Source organism: Eptesicus fuscus, chromosome 5 (assembly GCF_027574615.1).
Source record: "Eptesicus fuscus isolate TK198812 chromosome 5, DD_ASM_mEF_20220401, whole genome shotgun sequence".
Classification (NCBI taxonomy): domain Eukaryota; kingdom Metazoa; phylum Chordata; class Mammalia; order Chiroptera; family Vespertilionidae; genus Eptesicus; species Eptesicus fuscus.
In genome coordinates, this window is record NC_072477.1 from 51,139,574 (window position 1) to 51,161,404 (window position 21,831).

The 21,831-nt window shown below is 41.3% G+C and overlaps 1 protein-coding gene across 2 annotated transcripts in view; it reads left to right on the forward strand.

Annotated features, from left to right (window-relative positions):
* ADAM10 (ADAM metallopeptidase domain 10) overlaps window positions 1-15,373 on the forward strand; it is a 158,302-nt gene extending 142,929 nt beyond the window's left edge. The window contains exons 15-16 of one of the 2 annotated variants that reach the window (XM_008143193.3): window positions 9,548-9,674; window positions 11,721-15,373. In XM_008143193.3, the coding sequence (XP_008141415.1) occupies window positions 9,548-9,674; window positions 11,721-11,815 (222 nt within the window). In that variant the 3' untranslated portion in view covers window positions 11,816-15,373. The remainder of the gene's footprint in view (window positions 1-9,547; window positions 9,675-11,720) is intronic. The other variant, XM_054716196.1, reaches the window with a different exon arrangement.
* The last annotated feature ends 6,458 nt before the right edge of the window (window positions 15,374-21,831 follow it).

Sequence of the window (21,831 nt, forward strand, 5' to 3'; positions counted from 1 at the left end):
CCCAGTCCCCACACACTCCCAGCCGCCCAGGGCTGGCCTGAAGTGCAGGCAAGTCTCAGATGATGGCTGCCCAGCCACCCAGAGCTGGCTCGAGGCGCAGACAAGCCTCAGATGGCGGCTACCCAGCCGACGCCAAGGTGCAGGCAAGCCTCGGATGGCAGCTGCCCAGTTGATACCCGAGGTACAGGCAAGCCTCGGATGTTGGCTGCTCAGCCGCCCAGGGCCGGCCCAAGGCGTAGGCAAGCCTTGAATGGCGGCTGCCCAGCCGCCCAAGGCCGCCCAAGGCTCAGGTAACCAGGGCCGGCCAAGGCTTGTGCTGCCAGCAGTGGCAGCAGCAGAGTTGTGATGGGTGCGTCGCCTGCCCCAGATTGCTGGGTCGCCTCCTGCCCCTGAGGGCTCCCGGACTGTGAGAGGGGGTAGGCTGGGCTGAGGGGACCCCCCCCCCCCCCACTCCAGTGCAGGAATTTCATTTCATTGCACTGGGCCTCTAATATATATATATATATATATATATATATATATATATATATATATATATATATAAATAAAATATATATATGTGTGTGTGTGTGTAAGATTTTCCTGGGTTAAAAAGTCGTCTTATATGCAGGAAAATACGGTAATCCCATCAATAAAATCCCATATATCTAATCCCATATACCGTATTTTCCGGCGTATAAGACGACTTTTTAACCCAGGAAAATCTTATATGCCCAGTTGTCTTATACGCCGGAAAATACGGTGTGTGTATATGTGTATGTGTGTGTGTGTATGTATGTATGTATGTATGTATGTGTGATATATATTATCGTGGGCTCAAGTTTGTTTTTTTTTTTTTTTTTTTTTTTTTTAAATTTCTTTATTGATTAAGGTGTCACATATTTGTCCTCATCCCCCCATTCCCATCCCACCCCTCTCCCCACGCATGCCCCAATCCCCTGTTGAACTTAACCGTTGGATAGGCTTATATGCATGCATACAGGTCCTTTGGTTGAACTCTCCCCCTCCCCCCACCCTCCCCCTACCCTCCCCTATCCTCCCTCTGAGGCCCGATAGTCCGATCGATGCCTCCTTGCTTCTGGTTCTGTTCTTGTTCCTCAGTCTATGTTGTTCATCATTTCCCCTAGATGAGCGAGATCATATGTCACTAGATATATACTAATAAGAACTGAATGTGAGACGAGCAATAATAGTTATGCTGACAGGCGAATGAATCAATCTGTAGCGAGCTTCCCCCTGGACCAACAGTTCTTTTGAGACCCAATTTCAATGTCCAGTAGTTCCTTATGTGTACATGTCAGCACTGACCCCTCAGTTCTGGATGGTGGACAAATGGTGGTAATGGAGGTCCGACTCCCTCTGGTTTGGTCTCGGCCGAACCCAGGGGCACGGCGTCACCCGGACTAAGGGGCACGTGGCCTCACCCATACCCAAGGGGCGCGTGGTCTCAACCGGGCCTGGGACCCAGCCTCACCCGGATGGATCCAGGGGCGCACGGCCTCACCCGGACCCAGGATCTGGCTTCACCCGTACCCAGGGACGCTTGGCCTCTCCCAGACCCAGGGCCACTTGGGCTCACCCGGGCCTAGGTGTACGAGGCCTCACCCGGATCCAGGGACACATGGTCGCACCCGGACCCAGGGACGCTTGGCCTCTCCCAGACCCAGGGCCACTTGGGCTCACCCGGGCCTAGGTGCACGCGGCCTCACCCGGATCCAGGGACCCATGGTCTCACCCGGACCCAGGGATGCTTGGCCTCTCCCAGACCCAGGGCCACTTGGGCTCACCCGGGCCTAGGTGCACGAGGCCTCACCCGGATCCAGGGACACATGGTCTCACCCGGACCCAGGGATGCTTGGCCTCTCCCAGACCCAGGGCCACTTGGGCTCACCCGGGCCTAGGTGCACGAGGCCTCATCCGGATCCAGGGACACATGGTCGCACCCGGACCCAGGGACGCTTGGCCTCTCCCAGCCCCAGGGCCACTTGGGCTCACCCGGGCCTAGGTGCACGCGGCCTCACCCGGATCCAGGGACACATGGTCTCACCCGGACCCAGGGATGCTTGGCCTCTCCCAGACCCAGGGCCACTTGGGCTCACCCGGGCCTAGGTGCACGAGGCCTCACCCGGATCCAGGGACACATGGTCTCACCCGGACCCAGGGACGCTTGGCCTCTCCCAGACCCAGGGCCACTTGGGCTCACCCGGGCCTAGGTGCACGCGGCCTCACCCGGATCCAGGGACACATGGTCTCACCCGGACCCAGGGACGCTTGGCCTCTCCCAGACCCAGGGCCACTTGGGCTCACCCGGGCCTAGGTGCACGAGGCCTCATCCGGATCCAGGGACACATGGTCGCACCCGGACCCAGGGACGCTTGGCCTCTCCCAGCCCCAGGGCCACTTGGGCTCACCCGGGCCTAGGTGCACGCGGCCTCACCCGGATCCAGGGACACATGGTCTCACCCGGACCCAGGGACGCTTGGCCTCTCCCAGACCCAGGGCCACTTGGGCTCACCCGGGCCTAGGTGCACGAGGCCTCATCCGGATCCAGGGACACATGGTCGCACCCGGACCCAGGGACGCTTGGCCTCTCCCAGACCCAGGGCCACTTGGGCTCACCCGGGCCTAGGTGCACGCGGCCTCACCCGGATCCAGGGACACATGGTCTCACCCGGACCCAGAGATGCTTGGCCTCTCCCAGACCCAGGGCCACTTGGGCTCACCCGGGCCTAGGTCATCAAGTTTGTTTTTTTTTCTCCCACTTGGTCTATCTTGGAGATCATTGGTGGGAAGATTTTGAATAAGGGTTTTACATAGAGGAGTGACATAGTCAATTCCATTTTTTTTTAGGTAGTTCTAATACTGATGTCCAGGTAGAAGATGGTTTTGAGCAGGGAAGACTGGAAGGATAAAATGTGTTAGAGAATAAAATGAACATTAGGAATAGAAGTGCATCTTCCATTATAGAAATAACTCATCAGCCTAAAAATAGTGGGAAGACTCTTGACCCTTTATGCTTATGGATTGGGTCACATTAGTGGTGATACTGCCTCCCAGAGTGTACATAATTGTCAGAGTAACTGAGAGGATGTCCTGATTGATATGGCTCAGTTTATTGGGCATCATCCCATGCACGGCGAGGTTGCCAGTTCAATTCCCAATTGGCACATGCCCCTGGTAGGGGGTGTGCAGGAGGCAGCCAATCAATGGTTCTCTCTCATCAATGTTTCTCTCAAACCAATAAAAACATATTTTAAAAAAAGTAACTGAGGGGTTCTACTAGCATTTGATTGATTAGAGCCAGGGATGCTAAACTTGCATTGCTCAGAATGGTCCCGAACCACACCACCAGTGTATCTACGCTGATCTACATCCTAATCACTGGTGTGCTTGTTTAAAATGTAGTTGGTTGGGCCCTCCACCAACCAGAACAGCTGAATTGGGATTTGTAGGGTTGTGGCTTAATAATCTTATATATATACTAGTGGCCAGGTGCACGAAATTTGTGCACGGCGGGGGAGTGTCCCTCAGCCCGGCCTGCACCCTCTCCAATCTGGGACCCCTTGAAGGATGTCCTACTGCCGGTTTACAGGGATTGGGCCTAAAAATAGATTTCACATAAAAATTCAGATTTGTAGCTTCTCTTAAAAAACTAAATCTGATATATAAAAGGCTGGAAACCAAGATGGCGGCATAGGTAAACACCTGAAATTGCTGCCTCGCACAACCACTTCCAAAACTACAACTAAAAGACAAAACGGACATCATCCAGAACCACAGAAAGGCTGGCTGAGTGGAAATTCTACAACTAGAAGGAAAGAGAAAAGCACATTGAGACTCAGAGGAGCTGCGGAAATAAAGTGCAGAGGTACGGAGGCGCGGGCGCAGAAAGGGCTGGCAACTGAGGATGCAGTTGTCTTTTTCAATCCAGAGGGAGACACAAGCTCCCGACTGCTCTGAACTCCAGTTCCAGACGAAATTCTGGGGACCCAGACTCATACGGGGAGAAACTGGACTGTCTGGCATAGGGCGGAACTCGAGGGTGGCTTTCTCTCAGAGTTGCTTGCAGCGATTACCGAGGGACACTGAGACTGGGGCCCTCTTAAGGCAGGGCTGAGGATTAGCCATAGCTGTTTTCTCCCTCCTGTTAATTCCCTGAGACTCCGCCCCACCCAAGCTGTGCGCAGAGGCTTTTTCATATGAATGACATGGCCCTTTGCAATCTAAAATTACCTAACAAACTGCACCTGGGTCAGAGAGACCCAGAATATCCAAAAGAAGGCCCTACAGCAGTTTGTGTTGCTTCACAGCTGGGCCTCATCTGGGCACCTCCAAGCCCCAAACAAAGAAGAGGAATCTGCAGATCTCTCTGTAGCTCCTGCTGGGTGGCCTCAGGCAGAGGCTAAATTAACACCTCCTTAGAGATCCAAGAGCCAGTGTACCCAGTGGTCAGAGTGGGACCATCCAGATTACAACTCCTCAGATCCATAAGGGACACACTCCGGGGGCAGACTCAGTGAGCACCAAAACCCCACTGAAGCAAGTCTGGCCCTGTAAGGGTGTCTCCAGCACAGAAGTTCTCCCATCGTAGACACAGCTGATTGTCACAGCCAATTGGACTGGAGGCCAATTCCTCCCAGTGATACCAACAACAATCAAGGCTTAACTACAACAAGACTGTGCACACAGTCCACAAAGGGGTGCACCAAGAGTGTCCACCTCAGGTAACTGGGGAGGCTGAGCCACTGGGCCCTATAGGACACCTAGCACACAAAGCCACTCTGTCAACACAGGGAAGCAGCCAAAATGTGGAGACAAAGAAACAGGTCACAAATGACAGAAATGGAGGAAAGCAAACTACTGGATATAGAGTTCAAAACCACGGTTATAAAGTTTTTCAAGAATTTTCTAGAAACCACCGATAAATTTAGTGAGACCCTCAAGGATATGAAAAAGGACCAACTAGAAATTAAGCATATACTGACTGAATTAAAGAATAATATACAGAGATCCAACAGCAGACTAGAGGATTGCTAGAATCAAGTCAAAGATTTGAAATACAAAGAAGCAAAAAACACCCAACTGGAAAAGCAAAAAGAAAAAAGAATCCAAAAATATGAAGATAGTGTAAGGAGCCTCTGAGACAACTTCAAGCGTACCAACATCCGAATTATGGGGGTGCCAGAAGAAGAGAGAGAGCAAGATATTGAAACCTATTTGAAGAAATAATGACAGAAAACTTCCCCCACCTGGTGAAAGAAATAGACTTACAAGTCCAGGAAGCGCAGAGAACCCCAAACAAAAGGAATCCAAAGAGAACCACACCAAGACACATCATAATTAAAATGCCAAGAGCAAAAGACAAAGAGAGAATATTAAAAGCAGCAAGAGAAAAACAGTTAGTTACCTACAAGGGAGTACCCATATGTCTGTCAGCTGATTTCTCAACAGAAACTATGCAGGCCAGAAGGGAGTGGCAAGAAATATTCAAAGTGATGAATAGCAAGAACCTACAACCAAGATTACTTTACCCAGCAAAGTTATTATTCAGAATTGAAGGTCAGATAAAGAGCTTCACAGATAAGAAAAAGCTAAAGGAGTTCATCACCACCAAACCAGTATTATATGAAATGCTGAAAGGTATTCTGTAAGAAGAGGAAAAAGAAGAAAAAGGTAAAGATAAAAATTATGAACAACAAATACATATCTATCAACAAGTGAATCTAAAAATCAAGTGAATAAAAAAATCTGATGAACAGAATAAACTGGTGAATATAATAGAATGAGGGGCATAGAAAGAGAGTGGACTGACAATTCTCGGGGGGAAAGGGGTGTGGGGGGTGCGGGAAGATACTGAACAATAATCGTACACCTATGGATGAGGACAGTGGGGTGGCAAGGGCAGAGGGTGGGGTGGGCCCTGGGTGGAGGGGAGCTATGGGAGGGGGGAGAGAAAAGTGGAACAACTGTAATAATCTGAACAATTAAGATTTATTAAAAACAAAACAAACCTAAATCTTTCAGTATTAAGGCTTTACTCACTCTTTTCTTGAACAGTTCTTTTCTAAAGCCATTAGGTGAGGCCAGGCAAGGCAGGCATTCATGCCAGGTGGGGGAGCTACAGTGGCACAGAGCAGGATGTTGGGGCCTGACCAGAGTGGGGCAGTGACGGAAGGGGAAGAAGACTACTATGGTATGGGGTGTTAGAGCCTAAGCAGGGTGAGAAGGGTGCCCTGTTAAGGGGCAGCTGGCTTGGGATATCAGAGTACAAATGCTTTGAGGAGGATGTCTGCATAGGAGGGGCAGTTCCAAAAGGAATCAGGGCGAGGTAGAGAAATGGCTGATTCCAGGGCTGGGGCAGGGAAAGAACAAGATGAACCTAGAACTTTTCTTTTGTGTCGGAAAATAAAGTGCTCAAGGAATTGTGGGGCACGTTCAAAAGACACAATAATCATAGTAATGGATTATAACCTATTGTGTAAAATAGGAAACCATGAGGGAATAAATAAATGAATAAATTAAAGATTTGATGAAGAACAGGGTATTTAGAGTTCCAAATTATGTTCCTACAAAATATTCAGTGACTACAAAAGGGAAGAGTATCTTTATGATAGTTGACAGACAACACCTCAGTCAACTGATCAAGTTAACATCACTAATAATGAGATTAAAATCACGTGTCAACTGATAGGATGCAGTGAGAAGAACACAGCATCACTTCTGTGATATTCTTACCAAAGGTGTATGACCTGAATCTAATCATAAGGAAACATCTGAGAAATCCAAATTGAAGGACATTTTGATACAAAATAGCCTATACTTTTCCAGAGTGTCAAGATTATATAAACCAAGGAAAGACTGGAAATGTTCTAGATTTCAGGAGATTAAAGAAACATGGTACCTAAACGCAACATGTAATTCTGAATTGGATGGCATTGGGACAAATGGTGACATTTGAGTGGGGTCTGAGGATTAAGTGGTAGTAATGTATCTGCTGATTTCCTGTTTGATGATTGTGTTTTGGTTATCTAGGAAAACACCCTAATATTGTAGAAAGTATATGCTAAAATGTTCGGGTATAACAGGGCATCAGGCTAGCAATGTTCTCTTAGATCAGTGGTCGGCAAACTCATGAGTCAACAGAGCCAAATATCAATAGTACAACGATTGAAATTTCTTTTGAGAGCCAAATTTTTTAAACTTAAACTTCTTCTAACGCCACTTCTTCAAAATAGACTTGCCCAAGCTGTGGTATTTTGTGGAAGGGCCACACTCAAGGGGCCACAGAGCCGCATGTGGCTCGCAAGCCGCAGTTTGCCGACCACGGTGTTAGATGGTCCAGTTTTTAAAAAGTTCATTGTGTTATACTTACAACTTTTCAGTAAGTTAGAGACTCTTTCAAAATTAAGCAAATTAAAAATATGTGTATATAAGAAAGGCTTTTCACATATGGAAAAGTGACCTGGGGTATTTTGCCACAGCATGCATTGTTATTTTCGTTTCTATTACTTTAATTACATTGTTACTGATGGATAAAGAAATAGGCTGTTTGTAAGACCCCAGATCAGAAAAAATCTTCTTAAATTAGATTTTTATTTGTAATAATTAGCAATGACTATTATGTATTTTAATAGTCTGGGTTAAGCCAATATGAAAGTTCATAGTTTTAAACAGGCGTCCTCAAAACTACGGCCCACGGGCCACATGCGGGTGTTTTTTATTTCAAAATAAGATATGTGCAGTGTGCATAGGAATTTGTTCATAGTTATTTTTAAACTATAGTCCAGCCCTCCAACGGTCTGAGGGACAGTGAACTGGCCCCCTGCTTAAAAAGTTTGAGGACCCCTGGTTTTAAAGTTGTAACTATTTTGTACATGCTATGTTAAAATCTGAATATTTTGAATTGCAAAATAGACTTATAATTTATTAAGAATGGAAACAGTAACTTTCCTATAAATTATTTCAAACTTTGAAGGTTATTTTTTTTGTGTAGCTAATTGATTTATTTAATATGATTTAAATTAGAAGTAAAATTTTTAGGCCCCTTTTAGACTGAGTAAAGTTTGCCTGCTTCTAGAATATGTACATCCTCCACTTTTCATATTAAAAAGACCATTAACCTTTAGATAAATTAATATATATGTAAAACAGACACTATGATATATATGCATAATAGAATGAAAATTAAGATATCCTACCTAATAATAGACAAATATGCAAATTGACCATACCTTCGCTATGCCCATGATTGGCCAGGAGGCGCGGGAGGGCGGGACTCGGGGTGGCCGGGGTGGCTGATTGGGCCGGCGGGACGCTGAGCTTGCGTTGCCAGTGGCGGCGCGAGCTCAGCGTCTGCACCATGGCTGTGCTGCGGCACAGAAGGGGCCTCTGGGGCAGCGAGCTCACGTCCCACCTCAGACCATCAAAAGCGGGGGAGCTGGGTGCCTGTCTGCTCCAGCACCAGGCCTTTCAGAAGCATCCCCCGCGCCGGAGGCTTCTGAAAGGCCTGGTGCACCCGCGGACAGGCACCCAGCTCCCCCGTGATCAAAAGTGAAAGCATGTAGGGGACCCTACACGTGCATGATTTAATCATGCACTGGGCCTCTAGTATTAAAATAATTTTACAGCAGTAGACTGGGTCTCAAATTGCAAATGAAGTAGAGTAATAGGAAAAGGGGGCCTCAAAAAAGGTAAAACTTTAGTCTTTGATGAGTAGAAAAAAATAGAAAGAGTATAAAAATCTGTCCAGGAGTAGAATTTAAAGTAATATACTTTCAAGTCAGTGGAGCATATAAAAGCAAACATAGCATAGTCTATATGAGTAGTAGACCAAAAAAGGGGAAATATTTAAACCAGAAAATATTTAACAACATAGAAAAATACAGTATCAACATAGAAAAATACAGTATCCAGGATGACCCCAGTGTTGTGTTTATCCATGTGTTTGACATAGCTATATAGAAAAGAGACTTACAGGAAAATAAGTTTGAGTGGTTTCCTTTAGGAAGTGAAGTTACGGGTAATTTTTGTTTTCTCCTTTATACATTTTTTATACTTAAAAAATTCATATGTATGTGCTTATATATTATAGCTATACAACTTCCAGCCAACAAATGTTCTTTAAAAATTAAAATGTAATATATTCTATTCTGTATTTTATATAATACTAGAGGCCTGGTGCATGGATTCGTGCACCGGTAGGGTCCCTCTGCCTGGCCTGTGGGGATCAGGCCGAAACCGACCCTCTGACATTCCCTGAGGGGTCCCAGATTATGAGAGGACAGTTCTCGAGTGACACACCCTGAAATTGGGCTCCCTCTTCTCTGGTTCCGAGTGCGTCACCCGAGAACCGCAGCTGCCAAGTCACCTCAGCTAGGCAGCTCTGCATTGATCGTTTACCCCCTGGTGGTCAGTGCACATCATAGCTACTGGTCAGAGCGCCTGACCCCTGGTGGTCATTGTGTGTCATAGCTACCGGTTGGATGGTCGATTAGGCTTTTATATGTATAGATAAATATTCTAAAATTGAAAATCTATTTATTTCTAGGATAATTGGTGGGCAGTATTGCTAATGGGAATTGCCCTGATCATGTTAATGGCTGGATTTATTAAGATATGCAGTGTTCATACTCCAAGTAGTAATCCAAAGTTGCCTCCTCCTAAACCTCTTCCAGGTAAGACAATTTGAACAAGGTATGTATTTTTATAACACAGAACCATTCAGCAGAAAGGATTGAATTATGAATGAGTCTTTAGTAACTGATTTTATAGCACTTAGCACTTTCTCCTTGAGAATGGGATTACTAGATGAATTATTTACTTGATTTTTAAGTGTTGGTTTTTTAATTTTATTTTAATCAATCCAATCTAGCTAATGGCTGACAGTTTAATGTTAATCTACCCAGAGTGTCTAAAAACATTGAGAGCTTAGAAAGTTTTGTTTTTGCCTGGTACTTATTCACTTATTTTCTTAATTTTTGTTTTCTTTTCATATTCTAAAATCTTCTATTTTTGTTTTAGATTATTGGTCCTTTTATTCTAATAGCTATGCTTCTGTTATTGTTTTTAATGTTCGTGTTTATCAGCGATTTTCTGGCACATAAGCTCATTTCCCTAGGGATGATGCTTATGGGGAAATACAGTCTGTGGAAGAGTCTTAGGGTGGAGGCTTTTAGTCACCTAATGACCATTCTTCATCTCTGAAAATAACTCCTTCACCCTTCCCTCTCAGGGAGGATTTAGATGAGTTCCAGGGATTTACAGAAGAAAAGGGTAGGGAGCAACTGCTCCAGGTTATTTAGTCCATATTCATTTCTCCCTCACCTTCCCCAAGGTATTTGTGACTTTTATGCTGCCCTCCGGACTTCTGGACCAGCACTCTGTTCACTGTTGGTTTTGGGTAGACATTGTTACTGTTAGCTTTATACTCTAAAAACAAAGCTGCCATATCAATAAGAAAGGCTCTAAACTGGCAATGCCAGAGGAGAACCAGAGCTAAAGGACAGCAGTTGCCTCTTCTCTCCCCCACAGACTCCTCATGACACCTCTTGCCTTAGGCCAAATTCACTACCCTACAGAAAGCAGATTAAAATAGGGGGTTTCTTACAATGCTCTCCATTTTCCCTTAGTTGTTTTCCTGCATTTACCTATCTTTGGGCAAGAGAGCTCGGTATTCATGCTGGGATAGTATCTTGGTGGGAATCAGGAAATTTGATTTTTATATCATTGCTTTTCATAAATTTACAATGTTTAGCCCTCTGGAATTTTTTGTCAGTTTCTTAGGCACTTCTAAGGGCCTCATGACACATTTTAGATGAGTTACCAATTATAGTCTCATTTATTGGAACAATTCTTGTACTTGTTTTCACTTTAAGCAAATTCTACCTTTAAAACTTAAAAAACCCCACAAAACCCTTGCCACCATTTATTGAACTCTCACAAAAAGTGTTAAGCATTTTTACATTCACTATCATATCATCCTCACATATAGACTATATGAGTTCGTTATTTTCTCTGTTTTTATAGACAAGGCATTAGAGTTGCAAAGAGGTTAAGTCATTTGCTCAAAAAGACTCAGTAATTTCTTTGTCATGAATCTTGTCCTCAGAATTCACATTAGTTTAATAAGTTGTGGTTGTTGAGCACTTGAGAGTGGCTAGTCTTAATTGAGTGTGTTGTAAATATAATAGACATATCAGACTTTGAAAGCTTACTATACAAAAGAGACTGAAATATTTCATTATTTTATCCATCATGTCTTGAAATGATAATATTTTGGCTATACTGGATTCAGTGGAATAAAAAATACTCAATGTGCCCAGCCAGGTTTGGCTCAGCATTTGATCGTCCACCCAGGAACCAAGAGGTCACGGTTCGATTCCCGGTCAGGGCATATGCCTGGGTTGCGGGCTTGATCCCCAGTGTGGGGCATGCAGGAAGCAGCCAATCAATGATTCTTTCTCATATTTGATGTTTCTCTCTCTCTCTCCCTCTCCCTTCCTCTCTGAAATCAATAAAAATATATTTTAAAAAAATACTCAATGTATTTATTTTTTACTTTTTATTATAGTTTCTGAAAATTTAAAATTACATATATGGCTTATATTATAATTCTATTCGATAGTACCATTTTAGACCCTTTCTTATTGATATGGCAGCTTTGTTTTTAAAGAGTATAAAGCTAACAGTAAATCTATCTTACTTTTGTTTGTGACTCACAGGCACTTTAAAGAGGAGGAGACCTCCACAGCCCATTCAACAACCCCCGCGTCAGAGGCCCCGGGAGAGTTATCAAATGGGACATATGAGACGTTAACTGCAGCTTTTGCCTTGGTTCTTCCTAGTGCCTACAATGGGAAACTTCACTCCAAAGAGACACCTATTAAGACATCCCCAAACGAAACCCTCGCAAATAACAGTCAAAGAAAAAAATGTCAAGAGATCATGTCCTCAGACCAGGTGGAATTACTTAAATTTTAAAGCCTGAAAATTCCAATTTGGGGGTGGGGGGTGGAAAAGGAACCCAGTTTTCTTATGGACAGATATTTTTAACCTAATGGCACAAAATCTTAGAATATTATTGTGTGCCCTGTGTTCCCTGTTCTTCGTTGCTGCATTTTCTTCACATGCAGGCAAACTTGGCTCTCTATAAACTTTTATCACAAATTGAAATATATATATATATATATTTTTCAACTGCCAGTCAAGGCTAGGAGGCTCGACAACCTCAACATTGGAGACATCACTTGCCAATGTACATACCTTGTTATATCAGACATGTATTTCTTACGTACACTGTACTTCTGTGTGCAATTGTAAACAGAAATTGCAATATGGATGTTTCTTTGTATTATAAAATTTTTCTGCTCTTAATGAAAAATTACTGTTTAATTGACATACTCAGGATAACAGAGAATGGTGGTATTCAGTGGTCCAGGATTCTGTAATGCTTTACACAGGTAGTTTTGAAATGAGAATCAATTTACCTTTTTCTTATGATGGAGTTGGTTCTGATATTCATTTTGTCTTTATCAAATGGCTGCTAAGAGCACATGAGTGACTATGCTGAAGAACACAGTTGTGTTGTGCAAACTGGACATATGCAGCATACTACTTCAGAGTTAGTTCTTTATGTAAGTGTCTGATTTCTGCTTATTTTAAACGTTCTAATCAATTCCATTTTTGAATTGGTAGGTGACATTTTATTCATGATTCAGTAGAAATTATGTCAATGAAATGATTCTTTTTGTAACCTCTTATTTGTGTTTCCATATATCTTAAAGTATGCTAATTATGCTTTTGATTTTTGTCTGATAAGAAAAAGAAAAGTTGTCTTTTTTTTAATCAAAATATTTGAACAAATTTTTCTGTGTATCTTCACTGACCATTGGTAACCACTAAAGAAGAGTGATTTGCTCAACTGTTAAATTGTAGATAGGCCTTCTGACTTTTTTTTCCCCCTAAAATATTTTAACAACAATGGAGGTGAAACAGCACAATGGCCCATTCCAAAATTATTTTTTAAACAGATGTAAATAATTGGCTTTTTAAAGAAAGAAAGCAAAAGCATTTAATGTATTAACAGGCTTATTGCTATGCAGAAATGGAAGGGGGCATTACAAGAATATTTTAAGCTTGTGACATATTTATTGCTTCTGTTTCCAACTACATCACTTAAATTAGACATAAATAGCTATGATTTTCCTGGCTTCATGTAGGAGGCAAATTTAGGGAAAGTTGAAAAAATTTGTGTTTTGGCTTCTTTTTTTCCTTTTTTTCTTAAGAGTATAAGGTTTACACAATCATTCTCATAATGTGACGCAAGCCAGCAAGGCCAAAAATGCTAGAGAAAATAATGGGAACTCTTCCTTGTAAACTTGTACAGTACATGGTGACTTTTTTCAAAATACAGCCTTTTGTACATGATTTAGAGACAAATTTTGTACATGAAACCCCAGATAGACTATAAATAATTCTAAACAAACAAGTAGGTAGATATGTATGTAATTAGCTTTTAAATCATTTAAATGCCTTTGTTTTTGGACTGTGCAAAGGTTGGAAGTGGGTTTGCATTTCTAAAATGGTGACTTTTATTCTGCAAGAGTTCTTAGTAACTTCTTGAGTGTGGTAGACTTTGGAACATGTACATTTTTTGCTTGTAATGTTATCCTGTGGTGAGGTTTTGGCAGGTATACACTGCCCTGTTTTATTTTGAGTCTAAGTTAAATGTTTTCTGAAAAGAGATACATGCACTGAACTCTCCACGGCAGATCAAGATGTGGTAAAACAAAAGGATCAAGACAAATGAGATCTAATACTACTGTCAGTTTAATGTCCACTGTGTTTTATACAGTATCTTTTTGTTCACTTTGGAAATTTTTACTAAAAATTGCAAAAAATAAAGTATTGTGCAAAGATGTAAGGTTTTTTGAAACTTGAAATGCATTAATAAATAGACTTGATGAAATCAACTTGAAGGTTCCATTCTCTTGAACTCTGAGAACTACCAAAAGAAGCTTCCCACAGGCAACTTCTTGCTAAATGAAAGAGATTGTTAAGTAGAAAGAGGGTTGTCTCTTTCCACCCAAGTATAGATATCTCTATTTCTAGTTAGGAGTCCATGTGAAAAACTATGATTAGGTATCTTTGTATTTATACACTGAACATTTTCAAAACACTGAAATAATCTCAGTTGCTTTACATTATTTCCAGTCACTATTCATTTGTATTTAAAAGTGTTCTTGATGGAAGAGCTGGCATTTTGGAAACTGATCTTATTGACATTAAGTCTTCACTTAACTTGGTCCCTAGGTTCTGCAACTTAAAGCAAAACGATGTATAATGAAACCAATTTTACCAGAGGTTAATTGACATAAACTAGAGTTAAGTTCCTACAACATCTCATCCAAGTTATAGTAAAATGTTGAAGAAACGATGTTATTTGAGAACCTGCTTTACCAGTATATAGTTTGCAAAGTTTGCTAAGTACCTAATTTTTAAAAAAGCCTAGTTTAGTAAGTATATTTTAAATTTTTGAGTCTCATTTTCCTGCTTTGTCAAATTCATAGCAAATAAGGAAAGACTTGACATTTCAGTCTTATCTAGAAAAAGAATTATAAGCCCACAATGGTGCCCTGCATAGAATAATCTGCCCCCAATTTTTTTTAAATTGAGGCCAGTTATAAGTAAGTAGTATTTGTTAAATGAATAAACATGCCCTACTTTTTAGTTACTTTAATTTAGAAACATTAAAATGTATATTATGTTTAGTTTTGTTTGTTCATGAAACCGTCAATATTGATTAATTCAGATGATTGCATATTGGTTGTTTTTAAAATTGAATGCTTAGATTTTATTTAGAATTTTTTCAGTTTTCTAAATTCAGGCAACTTACAAACAAAATCATCAGTAAAATCAGTTATTACAGTTTCTGGACTTAGTAATTCTTATGATATCAGGCAATATCATATGGTTTGGTAAAGGACTTCTTTAAGGGAAAGACAAACTATCTGATCAGTTTTGTTTTCTGGGGTGTCTTCAGCACTTTGTGCTTGGGAACTTTATTTTTGTCATATTCACAGATTAGTAAAAACTGAAGATTTCTCCAAGTTGAGCAAACTACTCCTCTTATAAATCCTGACATCTGTTTCTATGATCTGTACATTTTAAGACCTAATGTTATTATTTCTCTAAGAATGGGATTAGTATCCTTGGCAGCTATGCAATTATGGGTGCTTGTGCTTGAGAAGGCTTTTAATTTCTTTTTTAAAAATATTGTATTTATTGAGGTGACTTTGGTTTGCAAAACGATACAGGTTTTATGTGTGCAACTCAATAAAACATCGTCTGCACACTGCATTGTGTGCCCATCCTCCCAGGCAAAGTCTCTTTCCATCCCCATCACCCCCCCCCCCCCCCCCCCCGCCCCCTTCCTTCCCCTTCCTTTCCCTCTGGCTATCACCACACTGTTGTCTGTGTGTTATGTATTTATGTGGGGTTTTTTGTTAATCCCTTTAATTGAAAGTCTAAGAGAGTCACTGTAGCAAGAGCATTACAAAACTAGACAGCCATTTTCAGTGGTATAAAGAGGGAATGTTCATGATCCAGATTTATAGGGTCAGGTCTCCCAAAACTAGAAAGCAAGTTGGGTATAGTTTTAAGCAGCTACCAGAGACAGTTCATCTGTAGAGAAATTATTAAAATTGTAAGAAATCATAGTTTTTTGAAAACCATGTTTGATTTCCAAGTAACTAAACAGATGATCACATGGCTCAGCTTCAGTTTCAGCACTTCTGGTTTTATGTTCTTGATTAAAAACAACTTCCATTTGAATCTCTTTTTCCATTTATTACCACTTTAGTTTTGCATTATTGTTTCTGTATCCAACCCTTTGTATTATTAGCATACAAGTGTATTCTGTACTATTATATTGTGTGACATATATATATACATGTATGCACTATTTTCAGTAGAAATTCATATGTTTTATAGCTGACAAGCTCTTTGGAGTGTTTTTTCCTATAAAAAGGCAACAAGATGATAGGTAAAAATGGAGTGCTCAGCAAAATGTTTATTAGCCTCTGCTCGCTCTTAAAATCTCCACTATAATCACAGCAATTGGAGAAAGAAAGAAGCATAATCCATCAAGGACAAGGAGTACTGGAGAAAAGATAAAAACAAAATGAAACTGGAAAGCAGTTAGAAGAGGAGTATCTGACTTGGCAGACAGACCCAGGGATGCCAAATTCTAAACCAGCAGTGGCAACATGAGAACAGCCATTGCACTGTTAAGATTTTGGAATATAGCCTTCAATACACTTTTCTATGCATGTGGCTAAAGGCATAATATGCACACTTTTGTGATCCACCTTTCTTGTTTAACAATACATTGGTACCTACATAATTTTAATGACTAAATACTTGATTCTCTGAATGCATTGTACATTTAAAAATTAACCAATTCCCTGTTTGGACATTTGGGTTTTCAGATTGTTCATTATTTTAAAAAATCCTACAGGGGAAATCCTAAGCCTGATAATTCCTAAAAATGTAATTGTTGGGTTAAAGGTTTTTTAAATGTCATTGATAAAAATTACGACATTGTCTTCCAGCTGTATGTACCAAGTTATGCTCCTTCCATTACTATGTAAGATTACTTCCACCATTAGCATCTTGTCATATAGGCAATGTTTTTCTTTTAAATCTGAGGGCTCCATGCTTAAAAATTCACAGGTACACAACCACATGAATTCATTAGAAACAAAAGTAGAAGACTCTTCCTTAATTGACTTTATTAGCTTTGGACATCTTTGGATAAAAGGCTAATTCCAGATCTAGGGAAAGGAATACCTAAGAAGAGCCTAGAAAATACTATCTCCTAGAAAGCAAAGAAGCAAATTCAGATCAAAAAGATTCAGGAACCACCTTGATGTTCCCACTAGCCAAAGCTGAACTAATTTTAGCATCAGTAAGGATAATATCTGCAAGAGATTGAAGCTCCTGTTTTACTCCACGAGTTAATAATGATAGTTTACAAAATCATAGTTACCTTTGAAGTATGATCTTAAAGAAATATCCTAGCTGATAAGTTGGAGAGTGATAGATTATCACCATTTTACCCTCCAACAATTAATGGATTCAGACAATGGTCACCAGTGACTTCTAATAACTTCAAAGAGATAGCAGTTTAACATTTTGTGCCTCCTAATGGAAATACGCCACTTATGAAGCAGTCCTGCCAAAAGTCAAATCTGATCCTGATCAAGCCTCTGAATCTAATCACCTCTTTACTAGAAATGTGGGAAACAAAGGAACATGTTAAATAATGCAATTCACAAGGGATTCAATAGGAAAAGTCCAGACTGGAAAACTAGGACAAATGACCCTGTTTCTTCAACAATGGGATTGCAAAGAAAAAGAAAAAGATAGATTAAGAGAGACTTAAGAGATATATCTACCAATATAACTTATAGACTTATTTGGATCCTGATTTGAACAAACAATAAAAAATGAGACCATTGGGGAAATAGGAAAACTAACTGAATGTTCGATGATTTTAAGAATTTTTACAATTATTTTTAGGTGTGGTGATGGTTAAATTTTTATAAGGAGCCCTTTTAGAGATGTAAATTAAAATGTTTAAAATGATACAGTATTTAGGCCCTAACCAGTTTGGCTTAGTGGATAGAGCGTTGGCCTGCAGACTGAAAGGTCCCAGGTTCAATTCCGGTCAAGGGCATGTACCTTGGTTGTGGGCACATCCCCAGTTGGAGGTGTGCAAGAGGCAGCTGATCGATGTTTTTCTCTCATCAATGTTTCTAACATTCTTTCCCTCTCCCTTCCTCTCTGTAAAAAATCAATAAAATAGATTAAAAAAATAAAATGATACGGTATTTAGGACTTAGAAATAATTAAAGAGTTAGAATTGGGGAGTGTGTTGGAATATAGTTGAAACAAGATTGATATGAGTTGTTAATTGTTAAAGCTGGGTGATGGATACTTGGGGATTCATTATCCTATTTTCTCTCCCAGTGTTTATATTAGAAAGGTTTTTAAAAAATGTGAATAAGATTCATTTAGAAATTCATTCATTACTGTTTTTATTCTAGCAATAACTCAGGATAATGACCTATATTCATAATGATTTTTTATAATGATTTTTTAGTGGAATTAAACTTGAACCAGCCAAGCTAACATAATTAATTATATTCTGTTCCAGTTATAAGGAATGATTAATTGATTTTAACTGCTAGGGTGAATGCTTGAAGCTATCAGTCGCTCAGCACTTTTTGCAGGCAGGCCATTAGCTCCCTCCTTGCTCACTGGTTATTGGGGGGATTGCTAGCTATTTAAAGAAAATGTTTATTTTCTGTTAAAACATGTCAGGGAGTGTGATCAGATTATCCATATGTAACCTGTGTGTCCCTTATTAGAATAAATGTTAAGTAGCTCAGTACAGTAAACTAGATTATACTCTTGCTGAAATGATCATGATCCCTGGAGGTAGAAATCTCTCTTTAAAAAGACACCTTGTTTGATCTCAGCATAGAGGAATTAGAATAATTTGATATAGTGTAGGTTGTCTTATATAAAACGTGCTTCCATTGCATAAGTTTTAGAAAACATTTCGGAAAAGTGAAGGCTATTTGGTAATACGAAAAAATTAAGCCATCATTTTTCATTCTAAGTATATTACTAGAGGCCCAGTGCATGAAAATTCATGCACTGGAGGGGGGGTCCCTCAGCCCAGCCTGCCCCCTCTCACAGTCCAGGAGCCCTCAGGGGTGGGAGGCGACGCCCCCATCACAACTCTGCTGCTGCCACTGCCAGCAGCGCAAGCCTTAGCCGGCCCTGGTTACCTGAGCCTCAGGTGGCTGGGCAGCTGCCATCCAAGGCTTGCCTGCACCTCGGACCCACCTTGGGCGGCTGGGCAGCTGACATCTGAGGCTTGCCTGCGCCTTTGGCCAACCCTGGCGGGCTGGAAGGATGAGGGGATTGTGGGCTCCGGAGGCAGGTACGCAGAGTGGCCGGGCCCGCCTCGGGGTGGGCCTGGCCGTGCCACACGCCTGCCACCCCGGTGGGGCTGAGGGGACTGAGCACCACCATCTTGTGGCTGTGGGCGCTGCTATCTTTGAGGGTATGAAGTCAATTAGCATATTCCCTCCTTATTGGCTGTGGGTGTCACCATCTTAGTGAGGGTGTGCCAGTCAATTAGCATATTCCCTCTTTATTAGATAGGATTAGCCTTTATATTTCTAAACACAAAAGTAAGTTTTTATAAATTAAGGTGTCAATATGTTGTGATTAATTTATCATTATTTAGTTTTATGATTAAGTGAATTGTCCTGTTAACCATTTTATCCCCTTCTCCCTTGAAATCCTCCTATAGGCTGTATGGAATTCTTTGGCTCCTATGGCATGCATGTGCTGATTTGCATGGACTGTTTACCTCAATTATTCATTGGACAGATATTTCTTAAGCACTTGGCTGTGCCAGCACCTCTGCTAGATGATAGGAATACAATAGTGAACTGAACAATGTCCCTGCCCTGTGAAGCTTATGGTCATTAATCAAAGAATTGTGAATACATGTGCAATTGTAACCAAGATAAGTGCTATGATGGGAGCCTTTGGGGATCCATGCACATCATGCAGGGATGGGACTGAAGGAGGAGGTGGGACCTAGTCAGGCAGGGCAAGGAATGCTTCCCCATGGCAGTGATGCTTGAGCCCAAATCTGAAGGATGAAAAGAGATTAAATAGCCCAACCAGTGCGACTCAGTGGTTGAGCATCGGCCCATGAACCTGGAGGTCACAGTTCGATTCCCAGTCAAGGAACATGCCTAGGTTATGGGCTTGAACCTTAGTAGCGTGCAAGAGGCAGCAGATTGAAGTTTCTCTCTCATTGATGTTTCTATTTCTCTATCCCTCCCCCTTTCTCTCTGTAAAATTATATATATATATATAGTAATATATATATATATCTGTAATATATATATATATATAAATATATATATATATTTAAAAGAGGTTAAATAGGGTTTTAAATCCTGATCTTATTATATATAAACCTAGCCTTCGTGTATTTTTAAAAAGATTTTTCATTTTTGCCTAGTACTTGTTTACTGAAGAGCTGGCTTCTACTGTGGCAGATATTACAGCCATATACTGAGAATGAGGACATTAAACTGAGTGAAGGGTGCCTCTGATCTGCTCTCTGGCATTCTGCACATCTTTGTGATAGCACATACCACATTGCAGTGTAATCCTGCCTCGTGTAAACCACGCTCTTGAAAGAATCATCTGTTCCCAGTGGCCACTTCCATTTTCATTCACTTATCAACTTAACTGCATCTTGTACTGACAGCCTCCAGGGAATGTAATCCATGCCCTGGGGGAGCTCATAATTTGGTGGAAAGAAAGAGCCCAACAATTATAATACAGAAGGATTTGTGCTGTGAAAAATACACACACAGGGTACCTAGGAGCTCAGGGGACATGCATATGTGAGCCAAGACTTGCCCAAGGAGATAGGCTCGAGCTGAGTCTTAGAGCTTCGGTGAAAGTTTGCTCTACCGAACTTGCTCTAACAAAAATCTTGCTCAGTCCAAACTTCCTGTCACAAGCTTTTAGAAACAGTGACATTTCAGGGCAGTTCCCTGACCATGCTGTCATGCCAGTGGGGATGCTTTTCCCTCTGCCTGGACGCCCCTCCCTCTTGGTTCTACAGGACTGCACTTTATTACTGTTTCCTTGGACTTGGTTATAGTAAGTGTTCAATAAACACTGGTGTTTTAATAAAGCCTGTGTGTTTTGTAAACAGGCAATGAAGCTAATTTCACAAGATAAGCTCAAAAGTTAGTCTCATCATCACATGTTTTCAGCACCATACTTCTGACATCTCTGGTTCTAAATCCTCTTAGCAGAGCAACCTCCTCCTCTCACTCCCCGGGAGAAATTTTCTTTCAAAATCTAATATGCACTTGTATTTATAGAACGTAAAATGAGCGCACCATGTTTTGCACAAATGGGAAAAGCACAGCTTAGCTCTGGAATGTGTAAGTAACAAATTATAACTCCTGGCAGAGGAAGTGGATTCAGAAAGCTCGACTTAGAAGTTAAATTTGGAGGTCCTTGTTCTTTGTGTGTGTGGACAAGTGTTTCTTTAGCTAATTATGATATGCAACTATTTCATAATGGAAAGTGGAAGTTAACCATTTTGTTGATGGTATTTTCCTGCAGGAAACCTCCTGATCAATATTTCTGTACAAAGTTTTTCCACAAAATTCTAGTTCCTTAGGTTTATAAACAAATATTCAGGAAAAAATAAAGTTGGGAGTAGGTATGGATTCCAGAGTCAAATAGAAATGCTGAGTTAAAATCAAACAGGTTTTTGCTTTTTTCATTTATTGACATGTTTTTGTTTTTAAAATGAGGTACTTAGTTTAGTAACACTGATCATGATCTGTAAAATGGCCTTACATGCTCCCAGACCAGCTAACTTCTGTTATTCCCTCCCCCCAGAGAGCCCGGGGTCTGCAGAAACATTTGGGAATTGCTGCGTAGATGGCAGGTACTTCTGCAGGGTCCCCAGTCAGGAACAGGTTCTCCTTGCCTATGGGATTCTCACGGGGCTTGGAGCACCGAGGAGCGTGGGTGGCAGAGCTTCAGAGGACAGGCCAGGAAGCGCCTGCACTCTCCCAGGCAGCACAGATTCTGTGCTGCTCAACACAGCCGCCTGGGACAGGGGGCTCCCTTTGTTGGCCTTGTACTCCAGACTGAAAAATGTCGAGTACATACCTCGCATACGGAAATGTTTATAAAGTATACAAA